The sequence below is a fragment of the Chlamydotis macqueenii genome, chromosome W (assembly GCF_036417535.1).
Source record: "Chlamydotis macqueenii isolate bChlMac1 chromosome W, bChlMac1.mat, whole genome shotgun sequence".
NCBI classification, from domain to species: domain Eukaryota; kingdom Metazoa; phylum Chordata; class Aves; order Otidiformes; family Otididae; genus Chlamydotis; species Chlamydotis macqueenii.
This window is the reverse complement of record NC_141592.1, coordinates 1,905,276-1,923,974: the sequence shown is the minus strand read 5'-3', so window position 1 is coordinate 1,923,974 and position 18,699 is coordinate 1,905,276. Positions and strand designations below refer to the sequence as shown.

Here is an 18,699-nt window from a genome sequence, read left to right as displayed (position 1 = left end):
ATGGGTACTGTTGAAACAAAAAAAAAGTCCTGCCCAAGGTTTAATTTAAAGAAAAAAATAAAATCGAGATGCACAAGAACATTTGCAAGTCTGTTTGTAGACAGCTGTTCCTTCGCAGACGCCGTAACACAAGGTCTTCGTAACCTTGACGGAATTTGCTGGGGCGATCCCAGTAGGAAGAGGAAAACACTCTTCCAGTACGTTAGTCGCACCCCGGCTTTCCTTCGGCATCGGATACGCGTGAGTGTTTTTCCAGCATTTTCTCTTTTGTTTGAAACTATTGGGCTGGATTCTTCTCTACGCATGACTTGCTTTGGTTATTATATTTTTTTTTTTTAACCAGGAGCTTTGTGCGTCTTTTTGCCGTAGCGAGGAAAGGCGGAAGGCCGTGCCGTCTGCCGAGCCGTTCCGCATCCGTCCGGGCTGGCGACGTACGACGGGTGTTGGATCCAAAAGCACGTTTGTTTGGTTTGGCTCTGCTTTCCAAGAGCCTTGTGCCTCAGAATCAATATCGGTTAGCGTCAGGCTTGCCAACTCTTCCTTTCTTTGGGGAATGAAATGAATTTTCTTCGATTTGGCGCGTGTACGACAACAGCGTCCCCGTTGACCTACCGTTTGAGCGTATGCAATTATCCGAAGAGTGGAAACGGCTTTTAAAGCGTTAGACGTTCCTTTTACTAAAGACTTCACTCAGCTGGTCCTTCAACGCCGCTGAAAATCTCCTTCCATGTCAAGATGCTTCGGTCACACCCGAAACACATGGTTTTTATCCACGATTTGTTGGGCGTGGAGTTTGTGAAGCCTAGAGAAGTAGCATTTAGAATTGTTTTTTTTCTTGTGGTCTTACAAATTATCTTTACTCGATTAGGTGGAATTTTTAATGCGCGATATAAAGCACACGGGTTGCAAGCTGACCCTTAAAAATCTGTTCATAACCCACCCCCCTTTCCAACTCCTCTTAATCTGATCTACGTCTTGACTATCGGAACTATTCTCTTGCCCCTTCGATATAAATTTATATGTTTCGATTGCCAACCTTGGAGCGATGGTTTGGTTTTTTTTTTATTTTGTCTTTTCAGCTTAGCATGAATGTGTTGAGCTTGGAAAATGGAATGCCTTTTTGCCGTAGATGGACTATTTCGCTCGTCAATCTCCGCCGATTTCTGTTCTAACACTTTGGGTTTTTGCCGTCACACCAGACTTGGGAGAATTATTCTGGTGTGACACTGAGGGTTGTAGGACACTGGCCCAGGTTTCCCAGAGAGGCGGTGGGTGCCCCATCCCTGGAAACATTCCAGGCCAGGTTGGCCAGGGCTCTGAGCAACCTGATCTGGTTGGAGATGTCCCTGCTCCTTGCAGGGGGGTTGGACTGGGTGGGCTTTGAAGGTCCCTTCCAACCCAAACCATTCTGTGATTCTATGACCACTGTTGCAATGTAGTCTGGTGTAGCCTTGAGAGTTTTGCCAGAAATGGTTTAAAACTATTTAAAGGAGTGTTTTGCCTTGAGTAAGCCTTATCTTTTTTTTTCTTTTTTTTTTTTTTTTTTTTAAACTTTATTTGAACGTATGAATTGGTAACGACACCAAATAACTCGCTTTTCATTTAGGGAACTGTTGTAGTTCAGCCTCAGTCGCTCGGGCAGAGCGAGCCTCGGAAATTCTTGCTCTTCCTTGGGTCTGCAAAACCCAGAGTGGCTGCAACAGAGGATCCATCCAGCCGCTTACCAAACATCACTCGAGTCTCTCCGTTTGCTCAGAAGATTTTTTTTTTTTCCTGCCTGTGCTGGTTTATTTTTGTCGCTGCATTGTTCTTGCCACGTCCGCGTATTGTCCAAGATGGCCGTCAAAGCTCCGTGTAGGCATACGAGAGGTACGTTAAGTGGGGGCGTGTGCCCGTTGCTTGTTCCGCTCACTGACGCCGCGCTTCTGCAGTTCCTGTCTCTTCATTTCCCAGAAGCGACCACAAAAACTCCAACTCCCTTTAGCTGTACTGGTTTCTGCGTTCCCTACTGGGAATTGATCGACAGTAGGCGATTAATTGAAGGCCTGTTAATCAAACATAACGCAATTATGAGAAGCTTTCTCTCTTTAGCTTCTTCCTAATCACTTATTAAAGGAAACGTGGCTTAGTATTGTGTGGCGAAGGTCTCTCTTGGCCATTTTCTTGGGAGGTGGTCCTCCTCTGACATTGGAGTGGGGCTCGGTTTTACCGCTTGATGGTTTTCAGCTTGTCTTTCACCGGCGCACCGTGCAGAAGGTGACTCACGGGTGGTATTTGTTGGCGATGCGTACGACAGGATCTACCTATGATGTAAAATCCTCTTCTGATCTCATTTTTACGGATCTCTCTGCAAGACGTAGCTGTCTGGTGGTATCTACCCGAGGTACCTGCGCGGACGCAGGTCTTTGCCCGGATTAACGCAACCTTCTCAGCTAGGTGAGTAAGCAGAAGTGGATACTGCAGTAGTAGAGTGATAGCACTTTGAGTACGTTGAGGGTTTCTACGCAACGTCGCGAAGGGTAAACGTCCTTAAGTGGTTGTGGGATTAGGCCCTTTGCGGAGTGGTGTCAGGATTTCGGCCGTACGTAGAACACTGGCCCAGGTTGCCCAGAGAGGAGTGGATGCCCCATCCCTGGAAACATTCCAGGCCAGGTTGGCCAGGGCTGTGAGCAACCTGATCCGGTTGGAGATGTCCCTGCTCCTTGCAGGCGGGTTGGACTGGGTGGCCTTTGAAGGTCCCTTCCAACCCAAACCCTTCTATGATTCTATAATATATTCTTTTTTTTGTGTGGATTTGATGACTTCCAGCCAAATACGCATTAACAGCGCCGGCTGATGAGATTTGTTTGGAACCTTGGCAGCGCCCTGTTTGAAAACGATACCCGCTTTTAATGAAACCTCCCCCTTCCCCTTCTCGCGGCGTGTGAGCGACGCCAGCGGAAACGGGATGAGATCGGAACGGCTGCTTTCTGCTTTGTAGGAGATGGTTAGCATGCGGGAGAACAGCAAGTGTTTGCCAGCGACACAACGCGTTCCCCAGAGAAGCAGCTCCTGCATAAGTTAGCAGTCTTTGAGTGGAAAGATGATTCCATATCCTAAAAAAAAATGAAATAATTTTGCTCTCGGGCTCTTACATAGGACAATCTGGAGCGGGTAGAGGGCAGGTCTATACGTTGTTCGCTGAGGAGGTACAAAAATCTGAAGATCCTTTGGCAAAAAAGGGGAGTTACGTGGCATCACGGTGATAGAAACGAAGCGAAAGGCTCTTCGGGCCTACGAGAAGAGCAGCAGGCCGGCATTGTTTCGGGCCCTCGTGGCGGATTATTTACATGCAGATCAGCCCCGGCACGCGGCGCTGAATCGCTCCGGTGTGGAGTAGCGCAGGCCTTGAAATGGCTTGGAATAGCTTGGGCCGCAGCTATGGATTTCTTGCAGGCCTCTCGGCTTGATTACATTTCTGGTTGGATTCACAAATTTATAAAAATGAGTCGGTTCGTTGGGTTCGGGCCAAATGGAATGGACGTGAAGGAATTTTTAGTGTCTGATGGGAAGAAAAGGAAAAAAAAAATGGTGTACAAATGTAATTATTGCCTTGAATCTTGAGAGTTTAGACCCACCGCAATCAGGATGATCTGGGCCCTGCGCTGCTCGTTAACCGGATTGCTCTCGTTTACCCTGCGCTGGGCGCGTATTTTTTTTGCGGGCTTTCTTAAGGACGAGCGCGTGAGACGCTTTTCCGCGCTTCGATTTTGATTTGGTATCCTCGCGACGAGCCGCAGGTAATTTCCTGCTTCGAAACCAGTACAGCAGAGCGACGCAAACGTGCAGCCTCGCGATTGGCAGTCGTATGGAGGGAATTTGTTGTTGTTTTGGGGGGTTTTGTTGGTTTGTTTTGCTTGTGTTTACAGGAAATGCTGATTTTGGGCTCGTTTTTCTCCATCATCGTGCAGAGCGATTCCTAAATATTGTTTCTGTGTTTCTCCTTGGTTCTTCTTGATCAGAGAAAATTAGTTGTAATTAGTCAATGAGACCAACGTGAGCTTGTTCTCAAAAGATGGCTAGCAGCGTGAGCTAGAGGACTTGTCTCACCTTCATGTTGGTGCGAGGTCGTTCACTCCGTGTGAGCTGTGTCTCGTGTCTACTCCCCAAGTGCTGGGCCAAGTTCTGACCAAGCCACCTCCTTCGATGCCATGCGAACATCTAAAATACAACTCATGCGCCGTATTTCTGACTTTTCTCAGCAGTCGCTATCCCAACAGGTAGGTGTCTTCCGTAACCACCTAGAAGACTCTTTCTGGATGTAGCGGTGTCCGTTGTCACCCTTCTTTCTTCCTGCAAGGAGAGCCATGGGCTGTAACTGCTTAGGAAGGCTCTGACTGGCAACAGCTCCCTGGGAGGAACTCGGCTCCCACTCGCGACGCCGCCTTGCATTTCCCATCCGCGGTAGCAGGGGAAACTTCTCAAGCAGCAGGAACCTCAGACTCTAGCAGGATCTTCATCCGTCCTTCTAATAGCCACCAGGATGGGATTTACTCTCGTCGTTAGATATTTTCCTTCCCTGTCTCAAGGAAGCTTGAGGGCCAGTGTCTCTCTCACTAGACTAAGATATATTCCTCTCTTTCAAGCTGTCTTATTTCCTGAGGGCACAACTTCAGTTTTCTACGGCTGCTCTGAAGACGACGGATGTGATTCCTTCTCAGGAGTGGCTTCCGATGGAGGAGATCGTCACCAGCGCGTGCTTCTTGCCTTTGTTCTCGCAGACTTCCAGTTCACCGAGACAAATCAGCTGTTCCTTAAGGTGACTGCGTGCTAGCCCGATGTTTCCGAGCACGTGACGCCGTGTGACGTTTTTGACGTTGCGACACGTGATAGAAGCTTATTTACGGGTCTTGAATACCTCTGAGGTATCTCTTGCGCTTTTTCATCTCCTCAGGGCTTGGCATGGCAATCAATTACTGGGTTTTTGTACTCAAGAAAAATAACGTTCTTTTTATTATTCCTTCGGCTTCAGGGTTTGTACAGACAATTCTCCAAGTCTTTCTTTTTCTTTCGTGCTTACATGCCCGTACTTTTTTTTCTTGGAGAATGTATCCCCCATACCGTAATGATCTCCGTCATCACGGTCTACGAGAAGTCACTGAGGTTTTAAGAAAGGTTTGGGGTTTTTTTTCCCCTTTCTGTTAAATGAGCCTTCACTTTTCTGCATAAAACACGGATTTTTTTTTTTTTTCCATCAAAAAAAAATCCATTGTGTTTCCATTTCTTTTTTTGGCTGCCTTGCATTTTCATTAGCTTAGCTCGCTATGCTGGTGGTGCGTGACTTTCCCGAATTCAATACCAATTGTCATATTTAAAAACATAAATTCCTCATTTCTGTTCTCTCCCCCTTATTGTACGGAGTCGTGGAATTCTAGTTTTTTTCCCGCAAGATCCATAAAAATATTTTTGAACGTTCTCTGAGTTCTCGAATCCCTTCGGAAATGTTTTTATTGCTTTCTCCTTCCAAAAAAATACTCATCCTCCTTTGAGTAATTCGCCTGCCTTTCTAAATAAATATGAAAAGTTTTGTAGCATTTTAGAAGGGAAAAATCTGTTCTCAGAAGTAAGAAATCGTTAGGTGAAGAAAATTCCGTTATTCCCTTAGGCGTTCAGCCGGAGAATTTCCATTTTAAATCATGAAGCTTACGGAAAGACGCGGGAAAGAAGAATCCGGTAGGTTTCCTCCGTATTTCACTGGACAGCCTTTCCCACGATGCAGAACCAAGTTTTAGTCTGAGTTGAAATCTTGAGGCCGAGATTAAACCTCCGTAAGTATCTGGACATCTTAGACAACTTCTTTTACGCTGTGGAAGTGAGATATTTTGGGAGGTCAGAGCTTTTGGTGGCACAAACCGTGCTACTTTGGGTTTGAGTTGATGTAGACTCTAGTGATGAGCGCCGGCGGTGAAATACTTAATTTTATTTTTTTTTTTTTCCCCAACGAATAGCTGGAAAATAACTCTGCTGATGAGGTTGGTGATTGTTTACATCTGACTGCAGTCTTCAGTGAGTCATCTTTCATAAGTACTGTGGGGAAAAAATTGTTGATTTTTCTGCCGTCGTAACTTGCTGCTTGAAATTCCTCAACGGAAGAACTTTCTTGTTCTTGAACCAACTTAATCCTGGTTTTTGCTGTTGCTTTGTTTCAACTTTTTCCATCATAATTATTTATGAGAACGACGTATTCGGCTGTTTTCCTCCTCCACTGATGTCTCTCCCAGTTCCAGCTTCACCGTTGATGCTCCGTCTGGGGCTGGTAACGTTGGGAGAGAGGATGAGTTGTCACTTTTCTTAAGAGTATGAGGGGATGTGAAGGTGGGATGCTCGTTTTGGTGGAGTTGATGGAGAGTCTTGTTCTGGTGATGGATTCTCCCACCGCTATGGGTAGCAACTCCCTCTCCCTTTCTCCTTGGAAGAAAAAAAAAAAGTCTAAAGGGCTTGGGCTCATCTGAATGCAGAAAGGTTTTTCTCTCTCTCTCTTTTATCTCAAATTTCTTCTCAAGACAGGAAAACCGCTTCTGTCAGGCTCTGAATAATAACGGAGAGCACGGAGAGCCCCGGTGATATCAAAGCGTTGGCAACGTAAGCACGGTTCGGGATGAATAAGGAGATCGTAATTCATCCCTCCGACATCAAATGTTTCGCTGTAATTTCGAATTCTTTAGAAATTTATGTGGCTCGACTTTGTACCTTTGAAAACAAGGAGTTTGCCCTTGACTTGAGGACGAAGGGGTGCCAACTCATCCCGAAATATTAGACTATTTTAAACTGAGCTGTAGAGGATTTAATTTTTTTATTTTATTTTTTTTTTTTTATTAAGGAGGTTGTTTTCTCTAACATTTGCATGTTAGAGGACTATTCCCTCTGGTAACAAACTAAATGCAAGGGAACGTAATAAACTAACAGCAAATTAACGGTGTTATTCTAAATTCTCTTTCCTCGTCTTGTAATTTTCAAAGGCAACAGAATAAAACTTGCAAGACGACTCATCGGAATTATTCCGAATAATGAGTCCTGAGATGTTATTACACAACAAAAACACACCCTCCCATGCTGGGTCTTTGCTGTTGAATTATTTAAAGCTCCCTGACAATTATAAACTCGCTTTAAGTCTGTTGTCGTATACGATGAGGAGCTGGAACCTCAGCCCCAGCAGCTTTGGGTTTTTTTTGTCATTGTAGTTCGAAATAAAATTGCATTTCATATTTCGAAAGGAAAGATTCTTTCTTTAGTCCTCCAATTTTTCTGCTAAGAAATGCTATTTTATTTCGAAGCGTCATCCAGGAGAAGAAGAAAGCACGCGACGTTGCAAAGCGACGCGCTGTGGTTATGTTCTCCAAGGAGAGGAGTTGAGGGAAGAGGGTTGTGTTGTCAACTTCTTAAAAAAAAAAAGAAAAAATGAACTGTGCTAAAAATCTGAATTAATTATTAATATCTGTCCAAGTTGATAAGAATTCTGTTGATAGAGCTTATAGCAGCAAGCCCTCTGTAAAAAATCTCACGCGTGTCGGAGCTGCTCGGCTTTCCAGCACTACTCAATCCTGGTTGGGTCTTGTAGGTATCTCAGCAGCCCCACAGGCAGCATCTCTCCTCGGTTTTTTGAGAGAACCAGGGATGCGATAGCTTTCATTATTCCAAAAATGTTTACTATAGCGGTGAAGGCAGAAGTCATAGAATCACAGAATCTTAAGGTTGGAAGAGACCTCCAAGATCATCAAGTCCAACCATCAACCCAACACCACCATGGCCACTAAACCATGTCCTGCAGTGCCACATCTACACGTTCTTTGGACACCTCCAGGGATGGTGACTCCACCACTGCCCTGGGCAGCCTGTTCCAGTGTCTGACCGCTCTTCCAGTACAGAAGTGTTTCTGGGAGAAGACACCACCACCCACCTCCCTGCACCCTCCTGTCAGGCAGCTGTAGAGAGCACTGAGGTCTCCCCTCAGCCTCCTCTTCTCCAGACTGACCAACCCCAGTTCCCTCAGCCGCTCCTCAGCAGACTGGTGCTCCAGACCCCTCACCAGCTTCGTTCCCTCCTCTGACCTAACAGAACTTGATGGGATGTGTGGGGAAGAAGTGTAAGATCAGGGCAAGCTTCCCCAGAAGACACTGTCGTGGTTGGCCATCACCCATTGTGCCTCTTCTTGATGGTGCCCATCTGTGCCATCCCGTGTGGGAGCTCCACTGGAGGGTCCCCTCCCTGCTCACCTTGTCTCTTCCACTTATGGGTGTTGCAAACTGTTTCGGGTGACGCCCAGCATTCCTTGGTGATGGGTCAGCCTTGTGCGGATGGGGGACATCAAGGTCTTCCTCGCTGACGCGTTTCACGTACTTATTGAGCCCGTTTGTCTAGGTGTGAAGCGCTCGAAGAGAATTAGATTTTTTTTTTTGTCAATAATTTGTCCCTTTAACCAAAATAATTATTTGCAGACACCCCACGTGATCGTTCAGTAGAATTATTTCCAGATCAAATTTTGATCTGGAAATATAAAGTAAAATAGTTTAATTTTTTTTTTTTTTTCCTCTGTACCGAGTAAAATATTTTTCTCATTAGATCCCCCGTGTCTTTCTCCTCGCAAAATACTAGGTGGGCGGTTCTCCGCTGAAAAAAATTGCAGCCTAATAGGTTGAGGAAAAGGTTGAAAATTACGGGCGACTGAAGAGCGAGGTAGAATGGCAGAACGCCAGCGATTTTTTCAGACGCGACCGTAACTACCGCTATTACGTGTAATTCTTTTTAAGTCTGTGGCGAAGTAGCTAATGCGGACAAAACTATTAGTATCGCTACGCGCCGCTATAAATATCGCTCCTCTTGTCTCGGAGTAACTGCTTTTCTAATGGGGCGCGGTGAGTTTCGTTAATGTAGAGATTCGTTCTGCCGGTTTCTTGCTTTTATCTATAAATTCAATATTAAAAAAAAAAAAAACCAAAACAACTTACCTTGAGAAATGCGTAACGTATTTTCCGATATTTTTATTTTTTTTTTTCGCCGTGATAACGGTCGCAGAATGAGCATTCAGCTCTTCTGACTGCTGTTTTTAAAACTGACCTAGGTAGTTTTTAGAAAGGCCAGGGCACTAAAATCTCTGCTGGCTCTTTTTTCTTTCTAATAGGTTTGTGGTAGATCGGAGGAGCTAATTGTCTCAGATTGGGAATCCCCTTAATTACTCATTTTTTTACTCATTTTGGAACGATTGTTCTGGGAGCTGTGTAAGGCAGGTTTTTTAATAGACTTACGTCCTACCAACCTGTGCCTTGAAACCACAGTCGTCTTCTCTGGAGTCCTCTTCTGACCTCTTCTCCAACATCCCGGGGTCCCCGAAGGCATGGATGCCATCAACCCCACCGCTTTGAAGCCCTTGAGTACCACCTACCAAGAGGCGGCTGGTAGAGGAGCACGTTTTTGGTCCCAAGCCCATACATCACACCAAAGGGATGGCCGTTGAATCTTCTTTTGATCAACGAACGCCTCTTCCAAGACCTGATTTTCATTTCGTGGTGACTTCCTTTGTTTGAGATCTTCTCTTGAGAATTTTGGCTCTTAATTGGCCAAAACGCAACAAAAGCTGCCGTTAGAGGGTTTAAAAGACAGGCAGGTGGGGTGATCGTTAAGCTTTCTTTCCGTAAAAATCAAAGTTAGAAACGTAAAACGGCAAGAACGGCCGTGAAAGATGATGTCAGAGAGAGGTTTCAAACTAGGGCTTAAAGTTTGGGTTTTTAGGGGTAAGGACTCCGACCGTTTTTGTGTCTGGTGATTCTGGGGAGAGAAAGGCTGGACGTTGTGGATCTGATGCTGTAGAGATAACGAAGAGGGTGCGTTGGGAGCAGAGACTCTTCACCCTTAGCCAAGACCCAGGGAGCGATGGGAGGAAATTTCTACGGAAGAAGGAGCAGTTGGTGCCTTGTTGCTCCAGACCTCTGGGGCTGTGAAGTCCACGTTGGAGGTCTTTCAACCTGATGGGGAATAGGGTTGGCTCAGCGTACCTGGCTTCCTAAAACCAACGCGTGCATCAGGATGAGTCGAGTGAGTTTGTACAGATTTTCCTCGAGTTTTCTGCGGACGGAGCCCAGGGTCGGTCTAAGAAAGAAGAGATAGGTCCTCCACCAGCTCCTGAAGGCACGCGCGTGGTGGGACGGCGAACCTGCCTGCTTACCTCAGAGATAGCGCCTGGGTCATCTACCCACGGTGAGAACCTTTTACTGTAAAAAAAAAAAAAAAAAAATTCCATCTTCACAAATTATTCATGTGCTGGGTGCAATCATATAGTTTCTTTTTAAAAGCGTGGGAGGTCAAAGTAACTGCAAATCGTTCTCTCTTAAAAGCGCTGTCCTCGAGGAACCTCGGTGCCCGGCGCACGTCTCGCGGAGGGCGCCTGGAAGTTTTCTGGGTCCTGGATGATTTTGCTGAAGTTTCATGGTCATTTCTATGACACAGGGAGAAGAAAAAAAAACCACGCGCAGTTCTTTTATCCCGCGTAGGCGTTGCCTTTCCTTTACGTTGAACGCGGCTCCGTCTGTTAAAGCGGCCGCTCTTTTGCGACAGCCGCCTCATGTCGCTTCTGACAGAGCTTCCAGTGGTTTGATGAGCCGCGACGTAGATCCCAGCGGAGCCACGGGACGGCGCGGGGCGTACTGTCGCACCGCGATCGCCACCCGGCTCTCTGCGCCTTCGCGTCGCGTCAGGGCCGCGCTGGCCTTCGACGTCGTTTTTTCACCGCTGGCTTGTAAGATGTTTTTAGGCTGAAGAAGAAACACGGTGTTCAAAGAACGTGCAGACGTGGCACTGCAGGACGTGGTTTAGTGGCCATGGTGGTGTTGGGTTGACAGTTGGACTTGATGATCTTGGAGGTCTCTTCCAACCTTAAGATTCCGTGATTCTGTGATCCCCGTAGATTCTCTCATCCTTTTGACCCCTGCGCAAAGCTCTTGGGCCTTGCCTTTCCTGCCTACATCCTGATGTTCAAATAATAATGTTGACTCTTCTCTGGGAGCAGAGAAGGTGCGATGTTGCCACCTTCTCTCTGTGTCTTCCCTCCGGTGCCTCTCCGTGCACAAAACAGGGCTGGAGGCTGAAAGAGTAGATGTTCAATGGGTCTTCGTCTTGTTTTTCCACCTTCTACTGAGAGGTGGTCAGACGTTGCCATGATGAGTAGAGAAGAACACCCTAGAATGGGGTGCAGGTGTTGACTAGAGGGTGGTTCAGATGAGATGCCCTGAATTTCGTGGGGATGGGGAAGGGTCTGTTGGCGCTGGGTTTCGTGTTTTTTTGGTTTTTTTGCCTTCACTAACGCAGTCTCGCGCTCCGAGATCCGGTGTGGTCGTCCGGAAGCGTGAGGAGCACCTCCCTGCCAAGACGAGCGTGTAGGAGGAGATAGACTGGCCTGCTTTTCATGGAGGTGTCCTTGTTTACTGGTTTGAGGTCGCGCCGTTTAGGAGATAACTAGCCTTCCTCCTCCCTCTGTCGCAGCTCGGCAGTTAAGCTGTTCTCCTTCCGTGCGTCTCTCTTGCCTGTAGTTGAGAAAATAAGGCTGGAGAGAAAAGAGAAGCACTAGTGTGCGTTTAGCTTCTGATGCGGTGGTTATTTCACGGGGTGGAACCATCAAAATCTCCCCGGTCTCCATGAGATTTTGTATTTTGGACACGTCCACGTTATTTTGAAAGCCCTTTGGGCCTAATCCTGCGAGGTGCTGAGCCGGGAGTGAATTCCTCGGGCGTTGCTGACACACGTGAACTTCGGTGGAGGAGAACTGGAAAGGCCAAATTGTGTAAGCGGTCTCCAGGAAAGGTAAAAGGAGTTGCTTGTGCGGAAAAGAGCGTTTTGTTGGACTGTTAAGTGATGAGCTAGCGGTAATTTGTCCAATCCGGTACTTATTTGGGACTTTTATTTCATATCTCCATGAAGGTCATCTAGCAGAACGTCTACGCTTTTCCTGGCTGTTGGAAACAAGACCAAAATTTACTTATTTAATGATCGGACCAAACCACCGCGATTCGTTTTGGTTCTTGTCCACCTGTTCTCGCCGATGTAGTCCATTATTGCCACGTGGGTGCCAGCCGCGGGTCTGTAAATCACCCCGAGGCTGTCCTCCAGAAATCTCCGTCGGGATGTTTTCATGGAAGAGCGCCTCGCTTTTTCGGGTCCTAGGTGTTACACACGCGGCACCTCGTGAGATATTCCTGCGGCGAGTTTTTTTTTTTGCTTAGAACTTTGGGAGTTGGCTCTGTGGAAGGTGTAAATGGGTCAAAAAGGTTCTGGAAAAAAAAAATATAGAAAAACTCGACTTTATTTCTTTGAATGCAAGACTGGATCGACCAGACAATGGCTCTGTTGAAGACCACCAGACAATAAGCATGGATTTGATGTTATTCCTGGAATTAAAATTCCATGTAAATTGTTTTTTCCTTTTGCCACGGAGGATTTAGAGGTGAGAAGAGATTCGTGTTCTGATGTCGTACTTGAAATCCACGCTGTACGAATAACCGATTTAAAGTGCGAAACCCGAGGAAAATATTGTGAGGGGGGGAGCGGGGAAGAGACTAGAATTAATCCGCAAGGTTTAATTTTAAATTGAGTAAAACATCTTGGTTTTTTTCTGAAATGAGATGCTGAACTTAAAACCTGAATGTTCCTTTTCTGTTTAAGTACAGCGGAATTCTCAAAAGTCTTTTAAAACTGAAAGATATTTTAAAAAAATCATCTCCGTATTTAAAAAAATTCAAATTAATGAATTGAAATAGTTGTTAGAAGGTGTAAAAAAATGTTTTGAGGTAATATCTTGACTGAAAATTTTCATTTGATGTCTTGAAATGTCATTTTGGGGATGCGGGTTGTTTAGGGAAGGCGTGATTTGCGGCCGGTTGAAGATGGTAAGCGTGATAGTTTTCTCATTTTCGCTGAAAAAGTATCGTTTCGAGTCTTATCAAAAACTTCAAATTGCCAATATTTTCAAAATATAGGTAGCCTATGGTCGATGCTCTTATTTTAACCGAGCGCAAGTGTAAAACGGCGATAATTGCTTGAATACTCTTCGCTTAGATGAAGTTATAATTAAAAAAAAAAATATCGAATGCGCAACGTCACGAACATCAACCACTTTCTGTGAGATATCCACCTTTCTCTATTAATTTACCAAAAAAAAAAATTGAATATAATTTTTAATTTAGGCGTGTGGCAACGTGGTACGCGCATGACAGACTTAAATATTCGATGTGAATTAAACATGAGTAATTAAAACCATGCAAATTTTAATTGGGTTCAAAGGAGAAAAGTCGAACTCGTCTTTGTCGGGGTAGGTTTTAAATCAACGTTACCGTTGCCAGCTGAAATCCAAGAGCAACGTTTTCCGTCTGCCCGTTAATTTCTCAACTTCTTTTTTTTGTTAAGTTTACAATTTTTTTGGTCTTTGCTGTCAACTCGGTAAATATGTTAAAAATTAGATTTTTTTTTTTGTACGGAGGTTGAAAATGTGTGATGAGGTCTGGCTGTAAATGTCATAGAATCGTGGAATCATTGAATGGTTTGGGTTGGAAGGGACCTTCAAAGGCCACCCAGTCCAACCCCCTGCAAGGAGCAGGGACATCTCCAACCACATCAGGTTGCTCAGAGCCCCGGTCAACCTGACTTTGAACGTCAGCCGCCACCACGTCCACGAGGTCACGGAGGGTATGGATTCACCTCCAGATTTTAGATATTCACGTTTAAAAGTTGATACCGCTCTTCGGTAGTTTGAGTAGCTCTTTGGGCTCTATCATCTATGTTAGGTAGATGTCTTCATTTTCCATGAGGTAGTTGTGACGTCACGTATGTGTGGTCACCTAAATGCACACGTCTGGGCTGATCATAGCGCGACGTTTTTGATGGAAGAGAAGTTCTAAACTGCAGTGGTCCACCAGAAGGATGGATATTTGGTGGAGGAACAACGGACCAGGTTGTCTTGTGGTGGAACTGAGAGTTTCTACAGGCCCTCGGGTGCCAAAATAGTTCACAACGGGGCTTCTTCTCAATTGCTTGTTTGATTTAAGCGCCAGAACTCAACTGGAAAAGCCTTGTAGGTTCATCTGTGTGGGTTTTTTTCCGGTCGTGCCCTTGGTGTTTCTCTAGAGATGTTTACCTACTGCAGCCCTCTTAGAAGAAGACAATGCACTTACGCTTATAATCCACGAGTCAACAGCTAGAATAGACCGGAAGCGCAAATCTGCTCGCTCCGAAGCCAAACAGTCGCGTCATCGTAACATGAAAGTGCACAGAATTCGAGTTCAGTCGTGTGTTTGCACGTTATTCAGATCAGTGGCCCGTGACTAAGGACGCCGAACGCGACCCCCGTGCAAATAACCGATCCCAACTTGGCTCCCTCAAGAGCCGAGACTCCGGCGTAACGGTTTCTTTCGACGCATCGTTAGTCTGGAAATGCCGCCGGGAAATTGCTTCGTCCCCTCTGGTTTTGGATTGATGGCCGTAAATAAGGGGTAATAATATTTGTGATTAATAACGGCGATATTAATGTCTTTTAATAACAATTTTTGGGATAATATGAGGAAATGCTAAGCTAGTATTTAGCGGACGTCATGCTTTTTACGGAAAGCTCTTCTTCAGAAGCTGTTTAGATAATACAACGCCGTTAACGACCTCACAGGAAATTAATGCTGCTGGTAGGGTTCACAGGATACGCATGGTGGGTGATCAAAAAGGGTTTGCAGGAACGCGTGGCCCGTGAAATTGGACTTTATACCATGTATTTGCCCTTGGAGAAGGTTAGATAACTTGTGGATGCTCCGTAAGATGCGTGTGCTAAGTCAGTACGTAGCTGATCACTTACATTATTGTTAAAAAAATGAAGATTTTTTTCATTTCATCAAGAGGAGCATGGGCAGCAGGGCGAGGGAGGGGATTCTGCCCCTCTGCTCCGCTCTGGTGAGACCCCCCTGCAGCGCTGCGTCCAGCTCTGGAGCCCCCAACATCAGAAGGACGTGGAGCTGCTGGAGAGGGTCCAGAGGAGGCCACGCAGATGCTGAGAGGGCTGGAGCAGCTCTGCTGTGAGGCCAGGCTGAGAGAGCTGGGGCTGTTCAGCCCGGAGAAGAGGAGGCTCCAGGGTGGTGGAACACTGGCCCAGGTTGCCCAGAGAGGCGGTGGATGCCCCATCCCTGGGAACATTCCAGGCCAGGTTGGCCGGGGCTGTGAGCAACCTGATCTGGTTGGAGATGTCCCTGCTCCTGGCAGGGGGGTTGGACTGGGTGGGCTTTGAAGGTCCCTTCCCACCCAAACCAGCCTGTGATTCTGTGAATTCTGTTGATGGCCAACTTTCACGTGGACCCAGTGGGCAACAACCTAATCCTTAAACTCTGTGAAGAGGTTCTGTTCTAAAATTAATTTTTTCCACTTAAATCTGCGGTTTAGCCAGTTCTGGATTTTGCACAGAAGCTGAACACTTTTCCACGTGAAATGATGCCGATATTGAGTCTTTTTCCTGTTCCTTTTATCCCACTTGGGTGCAATTATCTAAGAAGTCCCGCGCTGAGGCGCCCTGCTTGGTTTCTGCTCTTCCCAGACCAGTTGGGTTGTAGACGTCGGGCTTTAACTGGTCCGTTAGTGGTTGTTTCTGAGGTGAAATATTTCTGCTCCTTGGGGCACAAGAGGCAAAACCCGTGAAATAGGAGTGAACGAAGGCAAGTAGCATGCTCATCACTTGACACAAAATAATTTCTGAGTGTCCCGAGGAGGACACTCTTGAGTTTTGCGTGTTGCTGTTTAATTTAGAGGATGGTGCGTTTTAAGGTGTGATTTTACTGTTAGTTTTTTTTTTTTCTCTCTCTCTCTTTCATCCCCTGTCATTTTATTCACGTTTATTCCATGCCACCTTGGCCCTTTGTTCCGTAACACCTCAGTCGTGGCCACCACGGCTCATCCCGCCCGCCCCGACACCACCCCCGTGCCACCGGCCTCTCTGACTGACTCCTCTCCTTCCCCTCCAGCTGTCCCAAGTTCCAGTGTCCTCCCCTCTGCCCCCCGAGATGTGGTCCCTGTTTTGGTCTCCAGCCGATTTGTCCGTCTCAGCTGGCGCCCACCCGCAGAAGCCAGAGGCAACGTCCAGACGTACACGGTCTTCTTCTCCAGGGATGGCGTCAACAGGTAGGCGTCAACAAGCCATGGATCTCCTCTGGATGGGGGGGGATAGTCCTAAGAGTGCCCTGAGGTCTTTACAAGTGTCTTGCAAATTGTTCTCAACCTTGTGGTGTTCTCCTCACGGTAAAAAAAAAAAAAAGAGGTGTGAAGCTAGAAATGCCTTTTGTTGCCCAATATTTTTATAGACATCCTATAAATGTTCATAGCACAGCGCTCATCGTCTTGGCGTGAAGACGGTTGCGTTGACGGTGATGTCTGTGGATTTTACCTCCTCCAGCTATCACTTGACCATCTAACATGAATTATTGTTGGCTCCATATTTTGCCTTTCGTCTTCTTCTGAAGATGCAGCCTCAAGTGGTCATTGCATGGCTGGTGGAGGTGAATTTGTTGAGCCATAATCAACCAGAAAGGAGGACTTCTTCTGGAGCAGTGCAGATGGTGTAAGACCTTGAAAACAACCAGGGAGCGTGGATTGTGGAGATTTTACGCGTTGGCAAATACGAGGGATCAACCTGGGCCCTTCTAGCCACGTGAATTAGAGCTGCGTAGCTTTTTTTTTTTTTGTGATAACGGCGCTATTGATTGTTTGGTTTTTGCACGATTCCTCATCATTTCGCACTCAAAAAAAAAAAAAAAGGCACTGCACGTGTACTTGGGTTTTGTTTTATCTTCTTGTTTTACGCCTGAGAAAAGTCTCGTGGTTTTCTCTTCCTCTGCATCATCGTGAAGAACTCACTTGAAGTATCCTGTCCCGTATTTCCGTTCACTCGTGATACGCTGGTGACTGGTACTTGTGGGTGATGAGCGGCTCGGCTTCTGAGGGCGCTTGAGCAGGAATCTGTATTTAACGGGGGGAAAAAAAAAAGAGCGGATGCGCGTTGGGTTCACGAGAGCTGAAGTAGCAAGCTCCTCCTGCCACAAAGTGGATTTATCCTTTGTCCGAAAGGGCTCGGTCAAAATTTCCTGCCCCTACCTGGAGGTTCATAAGCTCCTCATCTTTAATCTCCAAGAAGGTCCAGCGTTCTTTTATAGCCATGTAGCCATTTCTTCACCGAAAAGGTTGTCAAGCGTCGGAACAGGCTGCCCGGGGAAGCGGTGGAGTCACCATCCCTGGAGAAATTTGAGATGTGTAGACGTGACGCTTCGGGACGTGGTTTCGTGGTGGACTTGGCAGGTCAGTGGTTGGACTTGATGATCTTAAAGGGCCTTTCCAACCTAAATGAGTCTATGATTCTTTATACAAGGGGGTTTTTAATTTGTTTCAGTGCTTGTAGACATGGATAGCTAGAGAGAGGCGTGGTCCGTCTGAGCGGCCTGAAAGGACGCAACACCCGAAGCACTCGGGATGAGAGCGTGAAACGCGCCCTGCCTCTGTAAAAGCAAACTCTTAAATTCAAGTGGGCGTTTCTGAGGCCGGTGCTGAAGGCAAGCGTCTTCTGCAGCAGGGCGTCACTCGTGGGATAAACGGTGTGTGGGTTTGTGGTGGAAACATGAGGTGGGAGCCAGGCTTGTTGGGTTTGGTTCACAGGTCAGACCACAAGCATCTCACCTTCACAGATTCCTCCGAGCCTGTGAGCAGAGAGGGACACACAGGAGTGGAGCGGGACGGATTGGGCAGAGGTTGGGAGTTCAGATCTCCGTCCTGTGCCAGCTCGAGTCTCTGGTTGTGGCTGGTTTGTATGAAATGAGAACTCCACCTCGGTGGAGCGTCAGGAAGGAGATCTATTGAAGGTTGTGAGGCGCTCAGAGAAGACGTTAATTGGCCCCAGAAAAGTAACCGACGCAAAAAGAGCGATGAACGAGTTCAGCGGCATGTGAGGATGCGCAGCGGCTCCCTTGTCGCTCACAGTTTGGGCGCCAAATTGGCCTTCACGGGACCAAATCAGCTATTTTTGCACGTCTGGGTCTTGACGTTTGTCTGGAGCCATCGCCACCGGTGATAGCGGAGCAGGATCCTGGGCTCTGCGTGGGCGTCCTCACCTCCTTACGTTTATGAAGTGCTTTGAGATTTGTTGACGGCCGTGAAGAGCCCCGTGACGTGGCAGTGCCGGCGGGCGCTGTTGTAACCCCGCCTCGTTTCTTTTAACCGTCTTAAAAACACGAAAAAGAACGAAACAAATAAGTAGATAAAATAAATTCCACTGTGTTCCCTCCAGGAAGAGACTCAAAATACCACCCGCAGTTCAAACCTTTTGAATATGCACCTGGTGTCTTGTAAATTTTCCAACAAAGCATGAGATAAAATTAACGTCGTGTTTTCCTTGAAGGAGAAAGCTTCCATGGAGTTTTGGAATTGTTTATTGTTTACGCGTTGTTGGTACAAAAGAGTTGTTTTTCTGTTTCGAAAAATAAAGGTCGGCTTTGACGTTAACCTCAGGGATGCAAAGGAGTTGTCAGAGAAATTAAGTCTGGAGTCGGGCGATCTTCCCGGCTTGGAGAGCAGGGAGAGGTTTGCGTGACAGCTCAACGCCACTGTCATAGTTCAGCCCCGATCGGGACCAGTCTACGAGGTCTCTCTCTCTCACTCCCCCCA

The 18,699-nt window shown here is 46.6% G+C and overlaps 1 protein-coding gene across 2 annotated transcripts in view; it reads left to right on the top strand.

The window, feature by feature from the left end:
* LOC104485672 (netrin receptor DCC-like) overlaps positions 1-18,699 on the top strand; it is a 368,885-nt gene that overhangs the window by 215,209 nt on the left and 134,977 nt on the right. For both annotated transcript variants that reach the window (XM_086769575.1, XM_086769574.1), the window contains exon 8: positions 16,014-16,170. In XM_086769575.1, the coding sequence (XP_086625701.1) occupies positions 16,014-16,170 (157 nt within the window). The remainder of the gene's footprint in view (positions 1-16,013; positions 16,171-18,699) is intronic.